The sequence below is a fragment of the Neomonachus schauinslandi genome, chromosome 3, assembly GCF_002201575.2.
Source record: "Neomonachus schauinslandi chromosome 3, ASM220157v2, whole genome shotgun sequence".
NCBI classification, from domain to species: domain Eukaryota; kingdom Metazoa; phylum Chordata; class Mammalia; order Carnivora; family Phocidae; genus Neomonachus; species Neomonachus schauinslandi.
The window spans coordinates 179156244-179178000 of record NC_058405.1 but is presented as its reverse complement, the minus strand read 5'-3'; the positions used below and the strand labels follow the sequence as shown (position 1 = coordinate 179178000).

Below are 21757 nucleotides of genomic sequence, written 5' to 3'. Positions count from 1 at the left end.
TGGCCCTTCATCAGCACCTGTTTCCATTTACTGCCTCGGGCTCTGCAATGCTGGCCTCTGGTTAGCAGCTGAGTATCACACAAGGAATCAGAGTTAAGGTTGTTTGGCGATCAAGGGAAACAGAGGTTTGAATGGCTCTGAGGTCTGCTTGGTGCTTCTTCGGAATTTGCTTAGTCCAGAAGGGAGCATGATTCTGAAACTTGGAGTTACGGTGTTTTTCTAGCTGGTGCCACTCCCTGAAATCCTGCAACCTCAGACACCCACACAGGGTTCAGACAACACACTCGCTCTCCACTTCTCCCTGGATGCCACGGACATGCTACTCGTTCCTGACACTGGGCACCCCGGAGTCCCATCTTCTTACCTTTCCTCTCCTCATCACGTGTTCTCCACTGGGTCACCACTTGCCTCCCCATGTTACCCAAAGACCAATGGTCCCCAACCCATCTTCTCTGGTCTGCTGCCCTGCAGACTGTCTGGCCACTCACATCTCCACTCTGATGTCCCACAGGCATGTACACCCACCATGTCCCATCTGCACTCCCCATCCTCCCTCCCAACTGCTCTCTTTCTCCGGGGTCCCTTATCTGGGGATGAGTAGCCTCACCTCGGCACCCTGGGAGGCCTCCTGGACCCGTCCCTGCCACTTTCTGCCCATAGCCAACCAACATGCCGTTCATTGACTTTGACTTTCTATCTATCGCTCCTGTCCATGTTTTCCTCAAAGCACTGCCTCCTTTTTCAAGTCAACTTCTCCGTGGTTCTGTTCCCATCAGAAAAACCCCAAACCCTTTGGGGTGACCCGCGAGGTCTGGCTGCCTTTCTAGCCTCTTGCCACCTTCCCCCCTCTCTGTCCCCATCCTCCAGCCGTCTTGAACTGCTTGCCCTTTGGCCAGCGGGTCACTCTTGGTCACTATCCCTACACTCTTCTCCAGGAATGGCCTGTCCCCATCAGCTTCCTCTCCTTGGAACCCCTCCCCCTCCCCCAACAGAGTCTCCTCAGCTGCCTGGCTCCTTCCTTCCAGAAGCATCTCCTCCTCTCCCTGGAGCCTGATGCCATTAGGTTAGGTGCTCCTCCAAAGTGCGACCCGGTGATGCTCTCTTCTCTGCTCCTGGCACAGTGCCTGGCTCTCAATATGTGGGATAAATAAACACGTTTTCTAAGTTAAAGAGAGAAAGAAACTTTCTCAAAGCTTTCTCGGAGTGGCAGTGGGGTGTCAGAGTTTTAATGTATCCCATATATTTATGCGGCTTACAGCAGGTACAAATCCCGGTGGCTGTCCCTGGGCTCCAACAAGTCCTCATAACTAGCTGATTTCTTACCTTTCCTTGCACTACCTGTCACCAGTTCCTCCACTTTGCCAGGAGGAGTTGACCACCTGGCTGCCGTCCAGGGGCTGGTGACTGACAGATACCCGGGCTTCTTTGCCAAGTTTAAGAAAAGTAAGGTAGAGAGCCGAGTGTCAGCTGTCCAGGTACTGGGAGTCAAAGCTGATGATTTCCCCTCGTATATTCATCTGTGCCTTCCGCAGAGGCAGCCTGCAAAAAGAAAGAGCACAGTGGAATAGAGCTGAGCTGAGAATCTGGCCATTACGGTGCGTGGCAGGCAGTGAGGAGGAGGGAGGCAGTTACTCTGAGGGTCAGTATTTCAGGTTGTTCCCAGAAAAATAATTGCAAAGGCAACCAGTCAGAAAGGAGACTCATGGTACCCCCTCCCACTCCCACACCTGTATTTCTTGGCACTTTGGCTGCCTTCAGATTAATGAAATCTTTCCAGTCCTGACAGAAATGACAACCTCAAGAGGGAAAAAGTATGTTTTCGCACTGGATAAAAGATTAAAACAACACGAAGAAGCAAACCCGTTCCTATATATGGGCTTCAATACTTGCCTTGTGCAAAATGTTGTGAGTTAATATCTTTGTCTCATGGGTATGTTTTTCCTCCTTGAATCTTTAGAGTTATTTCCAGAATTGCAAAGGATATTTCAAAAACCATGTCTGAAGTCTAAAGTGCCGAGTGCAGTCAGCTCCCTGAGTGGAAGGACAGAGAAAAGGGGAGGGTGTCCTACTGAGAGATGAGAAATTTATTGCCTGCAAATGCTACTGTGTAACGTGAATTAAGAGTTGTTATTTTTGGGGCGCCTGGGTGGCTCAGTTGGTTAAGCGACTGCCTTCGGCTCAGGTCATGATCCTGGAGTCCCGGGATCGAGTCCCGCATCGGGCTCCCTGCTCGGCAGGAAGTCTGCTTCTCCCTCTGACCCTCCTCCCTCTCATGCTGTCTCTCATTCTCTCTGTCTCAAATAAATAAATAAAATCTTTAAAAAAAAAAAAAAGAGTTGTTATTTTTTTTTTAAAGATTAAGCACTATAATGCCTTAAAAAAAACCAAACTAATGATTTTTGGAAAGTGGAAGGCAAATGAATTTAATTACTATGATAATTAAAAAACAATTCATTTGTTATCAACTATATTTATATATTTTTCCAATGCAAAATATAGGATTTATGAACCTCGAATGATTGGAAGTGTAGGTTTGATTTAGAAAAGGAATCTGAATAGAAATGATTCCTTTTCATAGATAACAATATTTGACTTCAAATTTGGTTATTAAACTTTTAAGGGAATCTGCCTACATTAAGCAAAAGTTAAGGTAAGTTATATTTAAAATCACAAAAGTGCTTTCTAAATTATAAAAGATTGTCACAACATGTTCCATTTATAAGCGTTCATAAGTAGCTTATTTTAAGAATTCTGTTTAGAAAAATGTGCTTGTCCACACCTTTTCAGGAGCACAGCTCTCCGAATAGCAAATGATTTTCAAAAGGATACTCAGAACACATTAGGGTGGGTGTTATGTTTAGAGCTTGAATATTCTTATTGAAGATTATTCATTTTAAGATTCAACAGCACGCCGAGTCTCTAGGATAAATACATGTCCTCAACGAGAATTTGCTTTGGTGTCCTTTCCCTATCCTAAGGAAGAAAATCCAGACTTCCAGGTCCTTGAGAGGCACCTCATCTTTACTTCTCTGGGGCACCTCTCAGTTCCTGGGTGCAAATCTTCCCTCAGCCACTTTTTCGCTGTGAGACCTTAGGCAAGTTACTTAGCTTTTCTGTTACTTAGCCCTAGGTCATTCATCAGTCATCTGGGGATAAATAGTCTTTTCTTCATAGGTTTGCTGCAGGATTAAATTTATGTAAAGTTTTAGAACTTTAGAACTGCCTAGTAGATCCTTAATAGATCTGAGAAATCATACTGTCCCTATTGGGAAGCTCTCACTCTTCCTATAGAATCAGCATGAATAAAGGGGGACTTTTTTTTTGCAACATCTTTTTAAAATTTTTTTGCAACATTTCAGTACATACACTCAGTCTTTGCATCAGAGCAAATCATTTTCAGTGAACGCTCAGTATTATTTAGATACGGTATCTTCTCTCCAATGCCCTAGCATCAGTTGTCCGGTAACAAAATAAAAAGACAAAGGGGGAAAAAAATCCTGGCAAGGGGACAAGTTTCGAGAATTGTTTGAAAGCAGTCATTGTATTCAGGTGGCCTGGCAGGCTACTGTAAACAGGGAGAGATGTAAGGAGGAAATCAGAACCCATTGTGGGCCCATAAAATGGATGTCTTTTCAACTAAACAGATTGCTATCAGCCTAACAGAGCCGACTCATGTTCCTCTTTGCCTGGTCATTTCCTTTACTGAGTGTCCGTAAGAACCACCCACTTGGGTGTTTCTCAGGATTATAGGTTTTTAGGTCAAACAGAAACCCGGGGGAGTGCCTGGACAAGCCCAAGGCGCAGTTACATTGTGCACGAGCTGGATGACATTGACCCCAAGGCTGTTGTGCCCCAGTTTGTGTGGATGGTCAGCCTGTGCGGCTGCCGGCAGCTAGGGGCCCAGGTTAGGAGCTTTGCTCTGAAGTGGCTGCAGGTTTCCTGGTGGGCTGAAGACTCCACGGGAGAACCGCCCGCTTCTTCCTTCACTGCAGAAGCTTGACCGGTGGACCCTCCACGCCTGCTTCCTTTGTCCTCCTCGGGCAGTCCGGAATGGACGGGACACCGGAGCCTCTGGCCATGACCGTCCACCTGCTCGCCAACTCTGGGCATGGCTCGCTTCTGCAGCAAACTCTGGATCAGCTCCTGGACTGCATTTGCCCAGACGTGCGTCCCTTTCTGGTGTCAGAACGGGTCAGTCCAGTGAAATACTATGACAAGTGCCACTGCAAGTGCTCACGGTTCCCGGGGATGTCTGTGTTGCTCTTCCTGCACGAGAGCCTGGGAGAGGAGCGGCTCTTTCGGGTTCTTGACTCCCTCCAGCGCTGGCCATGGCACTGCTACCCCGCCCCGAACGCTCACGGGGCGCCGTGTCCCTACATCCTTGCCAACCAGGAGTTCTACAGTGTGGACAGCCAGATGCCCGTCTGGGGTGTGAGGCAGGTGCACTGCGGCTCCGAGGTCCTGAGGGTGACACTCTACTGCAGTTTTGATAACTACGAGGATGCCATCAGACTCTATGAGTTGATCCTGCAGAAGGAAGCCACCGTGCAGAAAAGCAACTTCTGTGTCTTCGTGCTCCATGCCACTGAGAGCTTCGCTCTGCAGTTCTCCCTGGCGCAGCTGCCCCTTGGAATGTCAGTGGACCCCAAAGAATCTTCTGTGCTGCAGTTCAAGGTTCAAGAGATAGGCCAGTTAGTACCCCTCCTACCCCATCCGTGCGTCCCCATCAGCCGCACCAGGTGGCAGACACAGGACTACGATGGCAATAAGATCCTGCTTCAGGTATTCCGGTTTTGCCTCTGATCTTTGTAGACACACATGGAACTGTGATTTTACCTCTGCGATGGGCCTTCGTGACGATTTAATGCAGTGGTTCTCAGCCTTGCTTGCACATCAGAATCCCTGGGGAGCTTGCAAAAATTCCCATGCCACGCTTGCACCCCGGGCCAGTTAGGCCAGCATCTCCAGGGGTGCCTTGGATGACTCAAATAAGTAGTGTCAGGGTCGAGAGTCACTGACCTAATAAAATCCCCTCATCTGACAGATAATGGAGTTCATGCTCCATGAGCTTGTAGCTTATGCAAGTGGTTTGAGGTAGAATCCGACGACACCCCATTTCTCAGATTGTCCTTTAAAACTGTATGCAAATACTTTGCCCACACTTTGGGGTTTGGGAATAGTTAAGCTCTTTCCATCTGACCTAAGGAAGCTGAAGTTGTAATTATGGTTGGGATTGTTAATTTTGTAGTTCTGTTGACTTCATTTTTTTTTTTTTCCTGTTGACTTAATGTTTAAGCAGCTTGGATCACTGTCAATTTTTCCCCAAGTCAAGTTAGATGGTTAGAATGCCTTTAAAAAAGAAAACCTGGATATGAAAGCCTTCTTTTGTAAGCATCCCATTTAAGCCATGCTCAATCATGATCACTACCGTAATGTGTCGTCTCCCGTGGAGTGTTCTCTTGTACCCAGTAGCTGCCTGGCTTAGCCTTGATTCCTTCATTAGCACAACGGAGGTAATATTAACATCTTCCTAAAGTGTGGGTTGTTATCCACACGAAATGATGTAATGCTTCAAGTGCTTAAGACAGTGCCCAGAATGCAATTTTAGCTATTATTATCTGTTATGGCCTAGACTAAGTGTTATTACATTGATTACTTTATTTAATTCTTACAACAACCTAGGAAGTTTCTGTGCCTTTTACTTAACTCAGCAATTACCAAGGCATCTAAAGTTTCTCCTTCAGCCTTGGTTAATCTCCCGCATTTAAAATCAACCTCACTGTCAAACAAACATTGAGTCTGTGTGTGCAGCAGGGGGCACATTTTTAACTGTTCCTATTTTTAAGGTCAACCCGACCAACTTGGATCAGATGCTCTTCTCTAAACCAATTGCTGCATCCAAGGGAATGGGATTCGCGTGGGTTGGTGTAGTTCTGAGGCAGAGGCTCTGCTCTCCACACTTGGATTGTCTGTGGAGTCAGACCCTCCTGCGACTCCCAGGGGAGAGTAAGGACCCCCCCCCCCAGTGAAGATCAGTAGGGGAACAAATGTGGGGTGGCCCAGATGACGGATGTTGACCAAAAGAAAGAAAATAATACCCATTCAAGGGAAAACCATAACCACCAATTAACCTCTCCACAAATAACCTTTCCTCAGGGCTGGAACGGACACACGTGTGGGCGTGCTAGACATGGTGAGGGCGCGCGATGGACAAAGTTTCCTGAGGAGCGATACCTGGGCCTGCTGAGGCTGGACAGCCCAGAAGGCAGTAGCCAGATGGAGAAGGGAGGAAGGTGTTCCAAAGAGGAGAGACAGTGGGTGACCTTGTGTGGTGTGACATTTTCTTAGCGGGGCATGTTCAGAAAACTGCCTGAGGTTCTATGTGGCTGGGGTGGAAAGAGGGGGTCAGGGGAAGAAGAGGGGCAGGTGGGTGGAGATCACATCATCAGGACTATGGTCAGTCACTGGAAGGTAAGCACCATGAGGGCAGGCAGCTCTTTCCCCACTTTTGCATTCCCGGTCCCTAGAACAGTGTCTGGCGCAAGGGAGTCAAATACATTCTTGTGTGAATGAACCAGACCCTTGCTAAGAGCTTCTGTTTTATCCTTACTGAAATCAGCGGTCACTGATGGGGCCTGTGCGTGGTACTGACATGTATAATTTGTTATGAGGCTCAAAAAAGAGAATATAAATGAGGTGCTCTGTAAAGTAGAAGCTGTAGGAGATCACGCAGAAGCAATGTAATTATTGTCTACGCAAGAAGCCACTGGCTGTCTCGCCAGATGCACACAGTGAACAGTTCCTTCCCCACATGACCTCCTGTCCCTGCAGACAGTCTGATGCTTCTCAGAGTCTCAGAGTTTTGAGTAAGAAAACCCATAATGGAAGTGTGAGGTTAAATATGAACTATAGTTCGGGGGTAGACTTAACAGATTTGGAAATGAATTAGATGTAGGGGTCAAAAAGAGGGAGGTGATGATAAGTCTGGACACATTGGGTTTGAGATGCTTGCAGGTCATTTGGGTGAAGATACTCCCAATCAGGTGGCCTCTGAGAGCTGGAGCTTGGACTAGGGACATAGGCTGGGGTGATGGTTGAAGCCCTGGGAAGAAGTGTTGTTATCAAGGAAGAGAGCATAGAAAGAGAAGAGATGAAGGCAGAACCTGCAAAATGTCCACACTCCAGGAGTGGGGAAAGAGAAGAAGAATGAGTGCAGCAATGGGAGAAGGAGCAGCCAGAAAGCAGGCGAAGATCATGATGTCATGACCAGTAATGCACTTGGTGGCATGCCATAGTCCCTAAGATGCGATTTCTCAGGTACGCTAGAACACGCCCCTAAGGCTCTTTCACCCTGCTCTCCTCACCAGGCCATTGGTCTCTGGTGGTGTTGCCAATAACTCCCAGGAGATTGGCTAATGCTGCGGGCCAGCTCGCCTTCACTGGTAACCACGGCCACCACCACCCTGCACTTATGGGCATGTCCTTGCCAACGTCTCCACAACGCTACCGAAACCAGGCTGTAATTTTCAGCAAGATCTTTCTGAAAATTTGAGGATAAAGGGGAAAACAAGAAAACGTTCTTTACAGGGAAGGTAACTTACAAGACTTCTGGGTCTGGGTGTCACCATTCAGAGCTCCTTGGCCGGGACGTGACCTTGAGATCCTTCCCCAGGTCTCCTCCTTGTGTTCTCCACACCTGTCACCAGGAGGTGCTCCAGGCCAAGGATACAGCAAGAACGGGGAGGTTCTCTCTTAGCCCCTTGAGGGCCCACCTTCCAGGTCTTTCTTGACAAGGGTTGACTGCTTCCCAAGATGAATGAAATGGGAAAGTTCACACGCATCTCCGCCTCCTGTCCCACAGTGGTGGTGTCTTGTTCATAGACCTGGACGGGGGGCTCAGTTGCACTGATATATGAACCCAACATCAGTACAACCCAGGATACTGAGTCTCAACAACAGACTCTGGTCATCAGCCATCCTTTCTGGCAGCTCTTCCCAGTTTATTCTGCTGAATGCGCTGGAACTCATGCCTGCATACCCTTCCTCCAGTCTGCGGGCTCACCTCTGAATCCTTTACAATTAGTACTTGAGTTAGAATCCACACAGCTCTCCAAGAACCAGCTTTTGATTTCATGGATTTGATTTCATTGATTTTCTCTACCGATTTCCTGTTTTCAATTTCCTTGATTTCTGCTCTAATTCTGATTATCTTTTCTTCTGCTTACTTCAGATTTTTTAAAAAGATTTTATTTATTTATTTGAGAGAGAGAGACTGTGCATGCGAGTGCGGGGAGGAGCAGAGAGAGAGGGACAAGCAGACTCTGAGCTGAGTGGAGAGCCTGATGCGGGGCTCGATCTCATGACCCTCAGATCATGACCTGAGCCGAAATCAAGAGTCCGATGCTCAACTGACTAAGCCACCCAGGTGCCCCACTCTTGTCTTTTTTTTTCCTCTGGTGTCTTTTAGGATTTTTTCTTTATCTTTGATTTTTGTAGTTTGGAAAACGACGTGTCTAGGTGAAGCTTTTGCAGAATTTTTGTGCTTGGTGTTCTCTGAGCTTCCTGGATTTGTGGTTTGGTTTCTGACATTAATTTGGGGAACATTTTCAGTCATTGTTATTTCAAATATTTCTTCTGTTCTTTTCTCTCTTTCTTGCCTTCTGGTCTGCCTACTATGCATCTGTTACACTTTTGGTAGCTGTCTCACAGTCCTTGGATATTCCGTTCTAGTTTTTTGTCTTTGTTCTCTTTGATTTTTAATTTTGAAAATTTCTTCTGAGGTGCTCTCAAGCTCAGGATTCTTTCCTCAGCTATGTCCAGTCTACTAGTAAGCCCATCAAAGGCATTCTTGATTTCTATTACAGCGTGTGTGTCTTTTTTTAAATCTCTAGTGTTTCTTTCTGTTCTTTCTTAGTGTTTCTATCTCTGTTAATATTGCCCATCGGTTCTTGCATGCTGTTTACTTTATCCATTAGAGCTCTTAGTACATTAATCATAGCTGTTTCAAATTCCTGGCATGATAACTCCAACAACTCGGCCATGCCTGGTTCTGATGCTTACTCTGTCTCTTCAAATTGTGTTTTTTTACCTTTTAGTATGCCTTGTGTTTTGTTTTGTTTTTGTTTTTGTTAGCTAGACATGATGTAGCATGTTAAAGGAACTGCTGAAAATAGGCCTTTTGTAATGTGGTGGTGAGGAGTTGGGGAAGGGGAAGCATTATATGATTAGATTGCACACAGTGTTTTACTGAGTCTATGCCTAGGACTGTGAATTCACAAGTATTTTTAATTTTTTTCTCCCTCCTTTGGCAGGAGAGGATGGCTAGAATGGGCTGGAATTGAATATTTCCCTTCCCCCAGGTCAGTCAGGCTCAGGTGAGCTTCTGCTTAACTAGTTTCCTCTGAGAGCAGGCCTTTTAATAACACAGTTTTCTAGCATGTTTAAAAGTGGTGCTTTTTCTCCTTCCCTTCCAGAAGCACAAAGAGATTTATCTCCGATATTTATTGTGAGCATCTGGTCAAGCTCCTGGAGGGAAATCTCACAAGCTTGCAGGGCCCCTCTATGACTGGGTCCCCCTGGAGTTTTTAACCCTCAGAGTTGTCTGCACTGAACCTTCCACCATTCCTCAGTCACAGTTGAGGTTTTCCTCACCTGGCACTGGTTCTTGCTGTGGCTTCCACTTATGAGTCTCCTCTCCTAGAAGCTGTGATTCCCTGTATTTGTCTGTTGTCTCTCTAGTCTTGGAGGCTGCTGTTTGCCCTGCGTGCTCCCCTCTCGTACAGATTCTGGAAGAATTTTTGCTCTAAGGCCACCAGCATCAGTAGATGTTGACTGCCCCTCCCTTGAAAGTCTCTCCTTTGCGGGCTTCCATAACCCAGCTCTTTAACTAAGCAGTTTGTCTTCCCTGGCTGTCCCTTTGCTGTTTTTTCCCAAGGACTCACCTCTTTCTTCTTGTTCCTGAATCAGGTTTGCTCACCCATGGTGGCATTGACATCTTGGCCTAGATGATTCTTTGTCGTGGAGGACTGTCCTGTGCATTGCTGATGTTGGCTGTATTGTGGGCTCTAGATGCCGGTAGCAACGACCCCTGTACCCCAGTTGTGACAACCAAAATGCCTCCAGACCTTGTCAAGTGCCTCTGGGGGGTGAAGTTTCCCCCAGTTGAGAACTGCTGTCCTTGACTAAAAGTTTCCCTAAGATTAAGAAATATAGATCATCCTGTGGATTTAATATCATCTTTGCTCTCCTTACTTGTATCTCTAGCTCTTGAGCTTTAGCTTATTTATTTATTTACTTATTTAGCTTATTTCCAGCTTCCTGTAAGACGATTTGAACATAATGTCTCATCCTCATCTTACATTCAGTCCAAGCAAAACCTAAGTCACCATCTCCCCCATCTTCTCCAGCTCTGGTCACTCTCTCTCCATTTGCTCTGGTTTTTGTCACTATTAAAGCCTCTTTTTCCAGAAGCTGCACATTCAATCACACCCAACTGTTGTAGTTTTCCTCTGGGGTCATTCCTCTTCTCCCTTCTTTAAGCCTGCATAGTTTTAAGTATGCATTATTATTTTTTTTTAAAGATTTTATTTATTTATTTGACAGAGAGAGACACAGCGAGAGAGGGAACACAAGCAGGGGGAGTGGGAGAGGGAGAAGCAGGCTCCTCGCCGAGCAGGGAGCCCGATGTGGGACTCGATCCAGGGACTCCAGGATCATGACCTGAGCCGAAGGCAGTCGCTTAACCAACTGAGCCACCCAGGCGCCCCTTAAGTATGCATTATTATTATTATGACATTCTAGCTCTTCACTCTAGCTCCAGGCATCCTATTTTATCCAGCACATCAGAGATGAATATATTTTTAAATGACTGCTACATTTATGGCTATCCCAACTTTCTTTCCAGAACTCTAGGCTCATTCCTGCACCCAGGTATTTTGTTTATTGTCATAAAATACACATAACATAAAATTTGTCACTTGAACCATTTTTAAGTGTTGGGTTCAGTGCCATTAAGTACATTTACAATGTTGCATAACCATCACCGTAGTCTGTTTCCAGAACTTCTTCATCACACCAACTAAAAGCTTTGTACCTATTACAACATAATCCACTATTCTCTCCTCTCCCCAGTCCCTGGTAACCTCTATTCTTCTTTCTGTCCCTATAAATTTTCCTATCCTAGGCACCTCCCATGTGTGAAATCATATAATATCTGCCCTTATGTCTGGCTTAGTTCACTCAGTATAATGTTTTCAAGGTTCATCCATGTAGCATGTGTCAGAATTTCATTCCTGTTTAGGTTGAAAATGTTGCATTTTATGGATATCTGCATCTGTGTATTGCCTAAGCTGTTCCTTGTCCAGAGATGTCTTTCTCTTCCTCTTTACTTATCCATCCTTCAAGGCTCTGCTCAAATAGCAATTTCTCTATGAAATCTGCCATGAAGCTCAAGTGCACATTCACTCCCATTTGGTGTATGTTTTACATGGAAATTTTGTAACACACGACTGATTACACATTTTCTTATTGTTGCACCATATAATTTTGGAGTTTATGACTCTACCTCTTTTCAATATTTTGTTGTAAATGTCTATTTCCAGTAGACTAGTACAGAACAGACAGCTGTTTCTGAAGCATGGATTGATTGACTGCTTGTTTTCAGGAAATAAGTCTGTCTCTTCCGAAAAGGTATATATTCCAGAAGCGAGTGTGGTGTAAGCAAGCGTGTGGTTCTTTTCATTTTATCAATAGACATTTACTAAGTTTGTCCTTATGTTCTTCATTAGCCATTGAAAAATGAAAGAACATAGTCTCTCATGAAGAAAGTAATTAATTTTCTTCTGTAGCATTTCTTGAGGGTCCTTTCTCATTTCCGAATCTCTCAGCTGTGCACACTTGGACTCTCTTCCTCCCTCTTTGTTCCTTTCTTTGTTTCTTTTCCATTATCCATCCCCACCCTAATGTACCCCACAGAACCACACACATAGCCACACACACACACACACACACACACACACTCCAATCCCTGCTCTTCTTCTCACTCAATACTTGGGTTTATGCTGCCCTGAAAAAAAAATACTTGGAGGCATTGCTTAGAAGGTTTTCACTCTTACAGAAAAGCAGGTTAACATCAGTGACTTTGGTTAATCAGTTGAAGTACCATTAATTTACAGATCAGTTAATTGGAAGGGACTGGTTTCAACTCTTAGGTAAGCAAGTTTGGCATTGTTTTTGGGTTTCTTATTATCTGTATAATTTGTTTCCATTTAATTTTTTTCTCAGTGCAGGAAAAATTCTCTTTTGCTATCTCTTGCAATCACTTCTAGTAAGAGACAATATTATTTTCCCTTCATGATGTGACTCTGTTCTTAAACAGCTTCATCATTTTTCAATGATGTATATTCTCTTGTTTCTCAGTGTTTAGTCATATGAGTGACAAATGATCTTTCTATTCATCAAGATAACTGCTAACATTCCCTGAAACTTGAAAAAGCTAGCTCTCAATTTGTAACATTTTACAAATATTTCTTGGAAAGATGAGTTCTAAATGATCAGAATTCCTACAAAATGCATTTCATTCTATTTTTGGCAAGAAGCCTTCTTCTCCCTCAAGGGATTTCTCTCAATCACTCAGCATTATGTTTCTCCTAGAAATTTTTCACTCTAACTGCACACATCTGCATTTCTACATTAATAGTGTTGAACTCATTTGTGCTATGTGATCTAAAGATCTTAGACCTCTCTTTAAGAAAGACAAGTTGACATTTCATTCTCTTAAAAAGTTTGCAGAAATGGCCAACCATATAATGAAAGCCTTTTAAAATTTTTTCGATAAGACTTTATATCTACTTAATGTCAAATAATTAGGGGCCCAATACAGAGATTCTGCATTTCCATACATTTCTACATGTAAAAATTTATATTTCTTTTTTTAAAGATTTTATTTATTTATTTATTTATTATTTATTTATTTTATTTATTTGACAGAGAGAGAGAGAGAGATAGTGAGAGCAAGAACACGAGCAGGGGTAATGGGAGAGGGAGAAGCGGGCTTCCTGCCGAGCAGGACCCTGGGATCATGACCTGAGCCGAAGGCAGAGGCTTAATGACTGAGCCACCCAGGCGCCCCAAAACTTATATTTCTTAGGTGCTAAGCTTTACTTATGTATCCGAAAGACATCTAGTGATTACTTAGCACGTGCTAGGCACTATGTTAGGTATTGGAGATATAACAATGAAGAAGGTGAATATAATCCTTCTCCCAGATGGCAAGTTTAGAGGAAGATACAGATGAGTAAGTGTGCAGGTGCATAACAGTGTGGTAACTACTATGATATGGTGGTAGAGGCTGCTAGAAGAGCTAGTAACAATACTAATTACTATGATAAATACCAACTCATATTTAGCACTACTATGTCCCGGACACTGTTATCATTTAATCCTTTCAACGGCTCTATGATGGTACTTACGATCATCTCCTTTTATAGATGAAGAAACTGAGGCATAGGAAGATTAGGTAATTTGTCTAAAGTGCAACAACTAATAAGTGGCAGAGCCAATATTTAGGGGACCTACCCCAGATTCAGTGATATCAAGAAAGCTTCCAAGAGGAAATGATGTAGAAGCTGGAGTTGGCCATGGGTTTTTAGGAAAAAGGGTTAAAAGAGACATATCCCAGATGGAGGAAATAATATCCACAAACATGGGCACCGGGAAAGAGCAAATAATATCCAAGAAGTTCAATTTTGGCAAGCAGAGGCTGAAGGGGAGGAAGTGGTGAATGACCAGGCTGGAGGAAGAAGGGGCAGACTGTGCGGGGGTGTGATAAGACATATTGAAGGACTTAGATTTTTACCTCAAGAAGAGTAGGGCGCCATCAGAAGCAGGAGGGTGACATGATGAAAATTGTTTTTGAGGCTCCCCTTGTAATGGAGTGGAGAAGGGACTAGAGGGAGGTAATGTCCATGGGGGGGGGGGCGCCTGGGTGGCTCAGTTGTTAAGCGTCTGCCTTCGGCTCAGGTCATGATCCCAGGGTCCTGGGATCGAGCCCCACATCAGGCTCCCTGCTCGGCAGAGAGCATGCTTCTCCCTCTACCACTCCCCCTGTTTGTGTTCCCTCTTTTGCTGTCTCTCTCCCTCCGTCAAATAAATAAATAAAATCTTAAAAAAAAAAAAAAGAGCGTCCATGGGGGCCCCATCACCATATGACCATTGCAATAATTCAGACAAGAGATGGAGAGAGTCTGATCTAGGGTTAATGGCATTGTACATGGAGAGACAGGAAAATCTGAGAGATCTCTAGGAGGCAGAGTCCATGAGAATGGATGACATGCAGATGAAGAAGGGAAAGTGATGCTCTTGCTTGACTAACATGGGGCTAAAGTGTTCGAAGAAAGGAAAAAGACTAAACAGAACAGAATTAGCATGAGTAGGAAAATGAGTTCATTCTGGACATGTTGCGTTTGAGTAGTTGGTGACTGGAAGACAGTTGGATAGATAAGTATGAGGCTTAAAAGACAGATCTGAACTGTAGTTATGCTTTTGGGAGCCTTCATCATTTAGATAGTAATTGAGGCATGGGTGTCCCTGAGATTGCCCTGGGAGGGTGTGTAAAGAGAAGAGGACCCAGGTCAGCACTGAAGAAACACAACATATAATGAACTGACAGGGGAAGAGGCTCCTTCAATGGCAACTGAGAAGGGATGGATGGAAAGGGAGGAGAAAATCCAGAAGAATGTGTTGACATAGAAGCTTAAAAAGAAGAAGACTTCAAATGTAAAGGAGAAAGGTCAGCCTTGAAAACTCAGCCAGAGCTGGGGTAACAATGCATGACAAGGAAGCTGATTGCGGATGGTCTTGGCAAGAGCAATTTTAGTGGATTGGTAGGAGGGAGGGTCAGTACCGTGGGTAGGGGAAATCAGGGGGGCGAGGTTAGTAGGATAAATGAGTGTGGATGAATTTTATAGAGAGGGTTGGCTGTGAAGGAGAGGAGAGAGAGCGCTGGAGGGGAGAGAGGAGAAGGAATGCATTATTCAAGATAGATTGGAGCAGGTTGAATTGCTGTTGCAAAGGAGAAGGCAGAGCACCAGGAAGAGAGAAAGATTGGAGAAACAAGATAACCACATGGGAGAAAATGAATCATTGATAAGTTGGGGTGGCCAGGAAGGCAGGAGGCGATGGAATTCAGAGTGCAGATAGACTGGTCCCTTTCCTCGTGGAGAGGATGGTGACGTTGCAGGTGTGTTGGGTGGCAGGCTACTGAGGGTTGCTAGCTGATGATGGCTTTTGTTTTCTCTGTAATCTAGATGGTGATACCTTCTGCTGGGGGGTTGGGTGGAGGTTGTGCCACTGAAGGTTTGAGGACAGTTCAGAAGGTTTTAAACAGCTGCCTGTGGCGAAAGGACAGGTGGCTAAGGAAACAGGACTGCAGGGAGACTGGGCAAAGTTGGAAACCACACCGTTATGGTGATGTCACTCTGAACAGTTTGTGCATTTCTTTGACAAGTTCAAGGCACAAGTTTAGGGGATGTGGGCATGCAGATGGACCTGGATCTGGGAGGTCTTGAGGGAGGCTTTGACAGAAAGGCAATGGTAGAGGGGAGTCGGATGTATTGGGGAGGAAATGGCTGAAGTGATGATCTTTGGACTCCAGTTGATGTGGAAGGAGGTGTGGATGCTGAAAAGCTGATGTAACAGGAGAACTTGAGTGTTGGAGCAGGAAAGAGCACTCATTTTAACTTTAGTCCCCCGGAGGTGGAAGGCCCTTAGGAGCTAAGAATAGTTTTTCCATTTTTAAATGGTTGCAGAAAAATTTTCATGACACACGAAAATTGTGCAAAATTGGGCGCCTGGGTGGCTCATTCAGTTAAACGTCTGCCTTTGGCTCAGGTCATGATCCCAGGGTCCTGGGATCGAGCCCTCATCTGGCTCCATGCTCAGTGGGGAGCCTGCTTCTCCCTCTCCCTCTGCCACTCCTCCTGCTTGTGCTCTCTCTCTCTGTCAAATAAATAAATAAAAATCTTTAAAAAGAATCGCACAAGACTGAAACTCAGCCACACCCACTTACCGCATTGTCCACGGCTGCTTTGCGGAGAGTCGAGTCATGCCGAGAAAGACCATAGGTCCACAGGGCCTCAGATATTGATTGTATGGCCCTTTACAGAAAATATTTGCCAACTTCGATGCTAAAAGAATTGATGGAAGCAGCTTTTTTGCTTTTTGCAGTTTGGTAACAGTCACTCCACCATTTCTATCAGAGAGAAAATTGAGGGGGGGAGGATCCCCTATATAAACACACCCCATAATTCACTCATTTCTAGAACTGCTTTCTTACTGTTCTGATTTCTTCCTTCTTGCCTGGTGAGGTAAATATGTACCATCTTTTTATTTTCTTTTAATAAATTTAAAAAAAATTAGAGCAGTGTTATGTTCACAGCAAAATGGAGCAGGAAGTACAGAGTCCCACACGCTCCTGCCCCTCACAGACACAGCCTCCCCCACTGTCCGTATCCCACCAGAGTGCTGCCTTTGCTACAGTTGATGAACCTGCATAGACACATCATTATCACCCAAAGTCCATAGTTTATTTAGGGTTCACTCTTGGTGCTGTACATTTTAATGGTTTTGACAAGTGTGTAATGACTTGTATCCCCCGTTGTAGTATCATACAGAGTAGTTTCACTGCCCTAAAAATCCTGGGCTCTGCCTGTTCATCCCTCCCTCCCCTCTAACCCCTAGCAACCATGAGCCTTTTTATGGTCTCCATAGTTTTGCCTTTTCCAGATGTCATATTGTTGGAATCATACAGTATGTAGACTTTTTCAGATGGGCTTAGTAAATGCATTTAAGGTTCTGTTGTACATTCTTTTTGATATTTGAGCCAGGCAGGGGTGGACCCTGGATACTAATTTCTAAGAGCTACTGACAAGATAGAGAAAATTGTCTTTTCCAGAAATCTTCTTGGTGAGAGTGTTGTGTAAGGAGTAGGGGAGGAGTCTCCCAAGAGTCCAAGGATGGAACACGGGCCAGTGAACTCCATTGTGTGGAGGGAGAGAGCAGTTAACTCTAGGGTGGCAGTTCTGCTGAGTAGGGTCTATAAGTTTGAAACCAGCATGGAGCTGCTAGGGATTAAGACACCGCAGGTCCCATATAGGCAGTCCCCCTCCTTTCTTCGATGTTCTTCCACATGCCTCTACATATGGCCTGTACTATAAATAAATGGTCCCCCTAAATTTAAAGAATATTGACTTGAAAGGTGTCTAATTATTAGTCTGCCTGGAGTGCCCACATGTCTTGCAATAGCTCCAGATATATATCATTAGTATGATGTAGAAGGACTTTGGAAGATTGAATTCTTACTCCAATCTTTATCTTTTGGTGGCTTTTGATTTTTGTTCTTATTTTTGCATAGTTGGTAATACATCATTTGCAACCTCAGGTGAGGCCACCAAATAACACCTGTGAACATCTTGGCATCATTTGAACAACACGATCTACGAGAACTGTGTTGCATTTGATTCTCAGATTCTTCGCCTTGTCAGATGTTCTTTTAGGGAGTCTGAGAGAGAGAGATGTTTGGAGCTGATACTGATATATCTCATGATTAGATTGTACTTACTACTTCACTTCAACTGGCTTTATTGAAAGTCTACTGTGGGCACTGGGTGGCAGAGGATGAATGGGACACAGTCTGTTCTTGGCATTTAGTTAATGGAAAACATCTGCTGAATTTGTTTCTTTTCCCCTTGTCCCTTAGGTCCAGTTGAATACAGGACTTGGTGTCAGGAATGGCGAGCTTTCCTTTCTGAATGGCACCTCGGGAGCTGACACACTTCTCCAGGGCTCCCGGCTGATCTCTGTCTCCACAAGAAGGACCCTGGAGCCACAATGCCGAAGGAACCGGTCCAGGAGGCTCAAGGTGGGCTCTCTGGAGTGTGCGGAGCCTGCTGAGAGCCCTGTGTCAGACAGCTTTAGTGGCACCTCGTGGAAAAGCCCTGGCTGCTTGTACCAGGACAAGAGCTCCGCAATGGGCGTCCAGATGCATCTGCCTTCTCCCCACCTCCAACCTGGGGCCAGAAGAAAGGTCCTCAGCCTGCAAGACAGCTTTGGGAAGCTGGAGGCAGAAACGAATGTTGACACGGGGTGCACCGTGGTCAATTCTGGACCCCAACAGTCTTTTCTGAGCAGATTTTCAAGGGATGTCCGGACCAGCAATGCACCACCCTGCTTGCCAGACTCTTCCTCAGGGGCAACTGCCTCCAAGAACAATAGAATCTTTAAGGCAAGTACCCATTCTTTGTCACTTGCTGGCCAAAGGGACCTTGGTGCAAGGAAGATAATCTCACAATGTCCCCTTCACCTGCCAGTCCAGGGTGAAGAAAAAGAAGAAGAATTCTTTATATAGCATAAAACAAATGTGGTTTCCTAAAACACAAGATCAGATACAGTGTTCTAGAAACGGAGCACTGACCTAGAATCAGATGGTTTCTTGGTCACGTGATGGGTCCTGAATGTTAGCCACGCACTGATCTGTATTGCTTTTATTTCAAATGTGTATAGTCTAACGGCGCTGTGAAGTATTGTTTATTTGCCATCATGGTCGTGAAGGAACACAGCCAACGGATAGGGAGAAAGCCCAAGGCCCTGTGTCCCTGGAGATACACTAACCCAGCTGGGTGCGTTGATTTCAGCACCTATCAGGAGTAATTGCTTTGTATGCCAGTGAGTCGGATGTGTTATGCAATGCTGATGAGTGGATGTAATTTAGTTTTAATTTTTACTTGGGTTGCATAGCTCATCCCCCTGGACAACATGGACTATTTATTCTTTAGTGTTTTTTAATTTTTATGTGACCTCCTTTGGTAATGAGGCCCTGTATACCACATAGCCTCTGGTGATTTTGCCTTTAAAGTTGTTTGCATCTAGAATGAGTTCACATGCGAGGGTTTTGAAAATTACAAACAATTAATTTTTTTTCCTGTTTAATAAGCAGAAACCCTAGAAGTCAAAAGATAGGTGAAAAATGAAAGCGAGGCTCTAGGATTTCCCTGCTCCTCCATTTCTCATTTGTTTCCACACTACTCCAAAGGGGCCAGTGGTTCCCGTTTCTAACCAGAGAGGAGTGTGACATGATTGGATGATTCCAGATCTCTACTTGACGTGGCAGGAAGATTAGATTGGATGGGTTGTTGGAGCAGGACTTGCGTTCTTCTGGCCAAGTTTGAATTCCTAAATTTCTTTGCAATACGCATTCATCCATTTATACATTCATTCATTCAGCAAATATTTATTGAGCACATACCTTTGAATAAGACGTTGATGTATGGTCCACATACAATCCGTGGCCATCAAACCCAAAAGATATATATGGTCTCCCAAGTAGAAATCCATTCTATCAACACTTGAGAATATGTTGAAATCTTAACTTAATTCCTCTGGGACCCTTTTCCACAGTTGATTTTCACACTTGCTGCACAAGGCTGTAGTAAGCAGGTGGAGACTGGGCATATTATGATTCTAATTATAACCATAATGGACAAACTCTCATTGCTCATGTGCTGTATTTTTCTGTTGGGTCTAAACACACATTTTAAAAATATCTGAGGTCTCTGTGCTGTCGTTACTTTATAAGGTTATTTGACTCCATGAACTTTATTCTCCAGGACAGATGTTACATAAAATTATAAATGCTGATTTAGCTGGGTCTTGTGGTGACCCTGATACTTAGTATACCCACTTGAGGAGAAGGATGAGTTCAGGCCCAAGGATGAGTCTTAGGGCAGGGACGCCCACTGAGTTTGGGTGCCCTTCTGAGCTTGAAGAACTGAAAAGAAGGAGAGTTGCAAATCGACAAAGACGAGACTTCTACATTGATTTTATTTTTTCTGGGCTCACGACCTCAGTACATTCCCATTCTCATTTTCTTTCTCCCTGCCCCCCAGACTAAAGTTAGATTTTAGGAAGTAGAATGAAGGATTTTGGTCTGATTTTCTAGAATAAGAGTTAAGAAAAATGAAAGTCTTATTTAAATGGAACTATTGAGCTGCCTTGAAAAGTACAGCAGGGGGGCAGTTCTGAAATTTCTTTCCCACTTTTTTTGAGGTAACCTGAATTCTTTAACATAATACATGGGTGAGACTGTAAGTACATGGAAATTATGAAGAGTACTGGAAAATGTGAAGGAGTACCTTACAAAATTGACTTGTAAAATAATACACTCTTAAAATGGCACTGACTCCACCCCACTACACAGCAATGCAATTTACAACATGGTGGGATGGCGGTCCAATGGGCCAGGGTGTCAAAGGCCCCGCTTTTGGCCTCAGCCTTTAAATTTACTACTTATGGGACCTTGAACTGTCAGTGTCCTTGATCCTCTGTTGCCTTTCCTATTGTAACAAAATGTTGTTAAGAGAATCAAGATGATGCGCATGAAAGCATTTGGATATTATTAAGCCTTACAAATATGTGAGATAGTATTATTATTATAAATGGTCCTTCAGACCCATGGTTTTTTTAAATGTCATGCCAACAGGAGGTTTTTTGTTTTTTGGGTTTTTTTTGGTTTTTTTAGAAACAACTTTTAGTAAAATCAATGATTCAATTAAAAAAAACAGCTCTGTAAGAATTTTTGCTATGTGTGCCATTTATTTATGTTCACATATCTAGGAGGGAAATTATGGATGGAAAGAATCAAGTATATCCTACAGTTCAAAAGAGATTGTATGTAACAGGAATAAGCTATGAACTAGTTTAATCCAATTTATCAAGTTAGCCAGACTACTTACTTATGCTGTATTTTTTTTTTAAAGATTTTATTTATTCATTTGACACAGAGAGACACAGCGAGAGAGGGAACACAAGCAGGGCGAGCGGGAGAGGGAGAAGCAGGCTTCCCGCTGAGCAGGGAGCCTGATGGGGGCCTCGATCCCAGGACCCTGGGACCATGACCTGGGCCGAAGGCAGATGCTTAACGACTGAGCTACCCCGGTGCCCCTTTATGCTGTATTTTTTTAAATATAAAACATACCACTTTTTAAATCAGAGGGACTCTTGATAGTCAGAGTACTTTATATTTCTTTATAGGTACACTAAAAATCAGTTGCATTGCAGTTGTTTGGCTATTTTTAACCTTATTAATAGTATATCATACTTTTCAAGTGTTATTTGGACATTGCTAAACATTAACAGAAATGATAGCATTTGGAAACTTTCAAATGTGTTTGTCTATTAGGGAAAGTAGAGCTGGGGGTTTGGGGTTGGGGAGGGGGAAGGGCGGGACACCCCTCGATTTACAAAAGGAGGTGGGACAGGAGTCTTGGCTGCTCCCCAATCCACCCTCTGCTCTGACGGGACTTTGTAGAGGCAGTCTGGTCCTTCCATGGCCCCAACACTCTGCTCACCCCTTTTCCTTATTTCTGGAGAGAGTCGGGGAAAGGGGAAGGAAGCCAAAGAGAAGAGAATGGAGCCCATTTTCTGTTGATTAGAAACTCCTAAATTTCACCTCCGTGTTATAAAACCTATTCAGAAATTCCTGAGTTAACTTAATACTGTCTAACTTTCTTGAATCTTCTCTAAGCCCTCATGCTTGGGCTTTCTCTCCCTTTTCCTTCCTTCTTTCCTTCCCTCTCCTTTCCCTGCCCCTTTTGTTCCTCCTTTCCTTTCCTTTCCTTTCCTTTCCTTTCCTTTCCTTTCCTTTCCTTTCCTTTCCTTTCCTTTCCCTTCCCTTCCCTTCCCTTCCCTTCCCTTCCCTTCCCTT

At 44.3% G+C, this 21757-nt stretch overlaps 1 protein-coding gene across 1 annotated transcript; it reads left to right on the top strand.

Moving 5' to 3' along the window:
- Nucleotides 1-4050: 4050 nt before the first annotated feature.
- FAM124B (family with sequence similarity 124 member B) lies at nucleotides 4051-18403 on the top strand. The gene is made up of 2 exons (XM_021682947.1): nucleotides 4051-4782; nucleotides 17756-18403. The coding sequence occupies exons 1-2, from the start codon at nucleotides 4051-4053 to the stop codon at nucleotides 18401-18403; spliced, it is 1380 nt and encodes a 459-aa protein (XP_021538622.1).
- Nucleotides 18404-21757: the final 3354 nt, after the last annotated feature.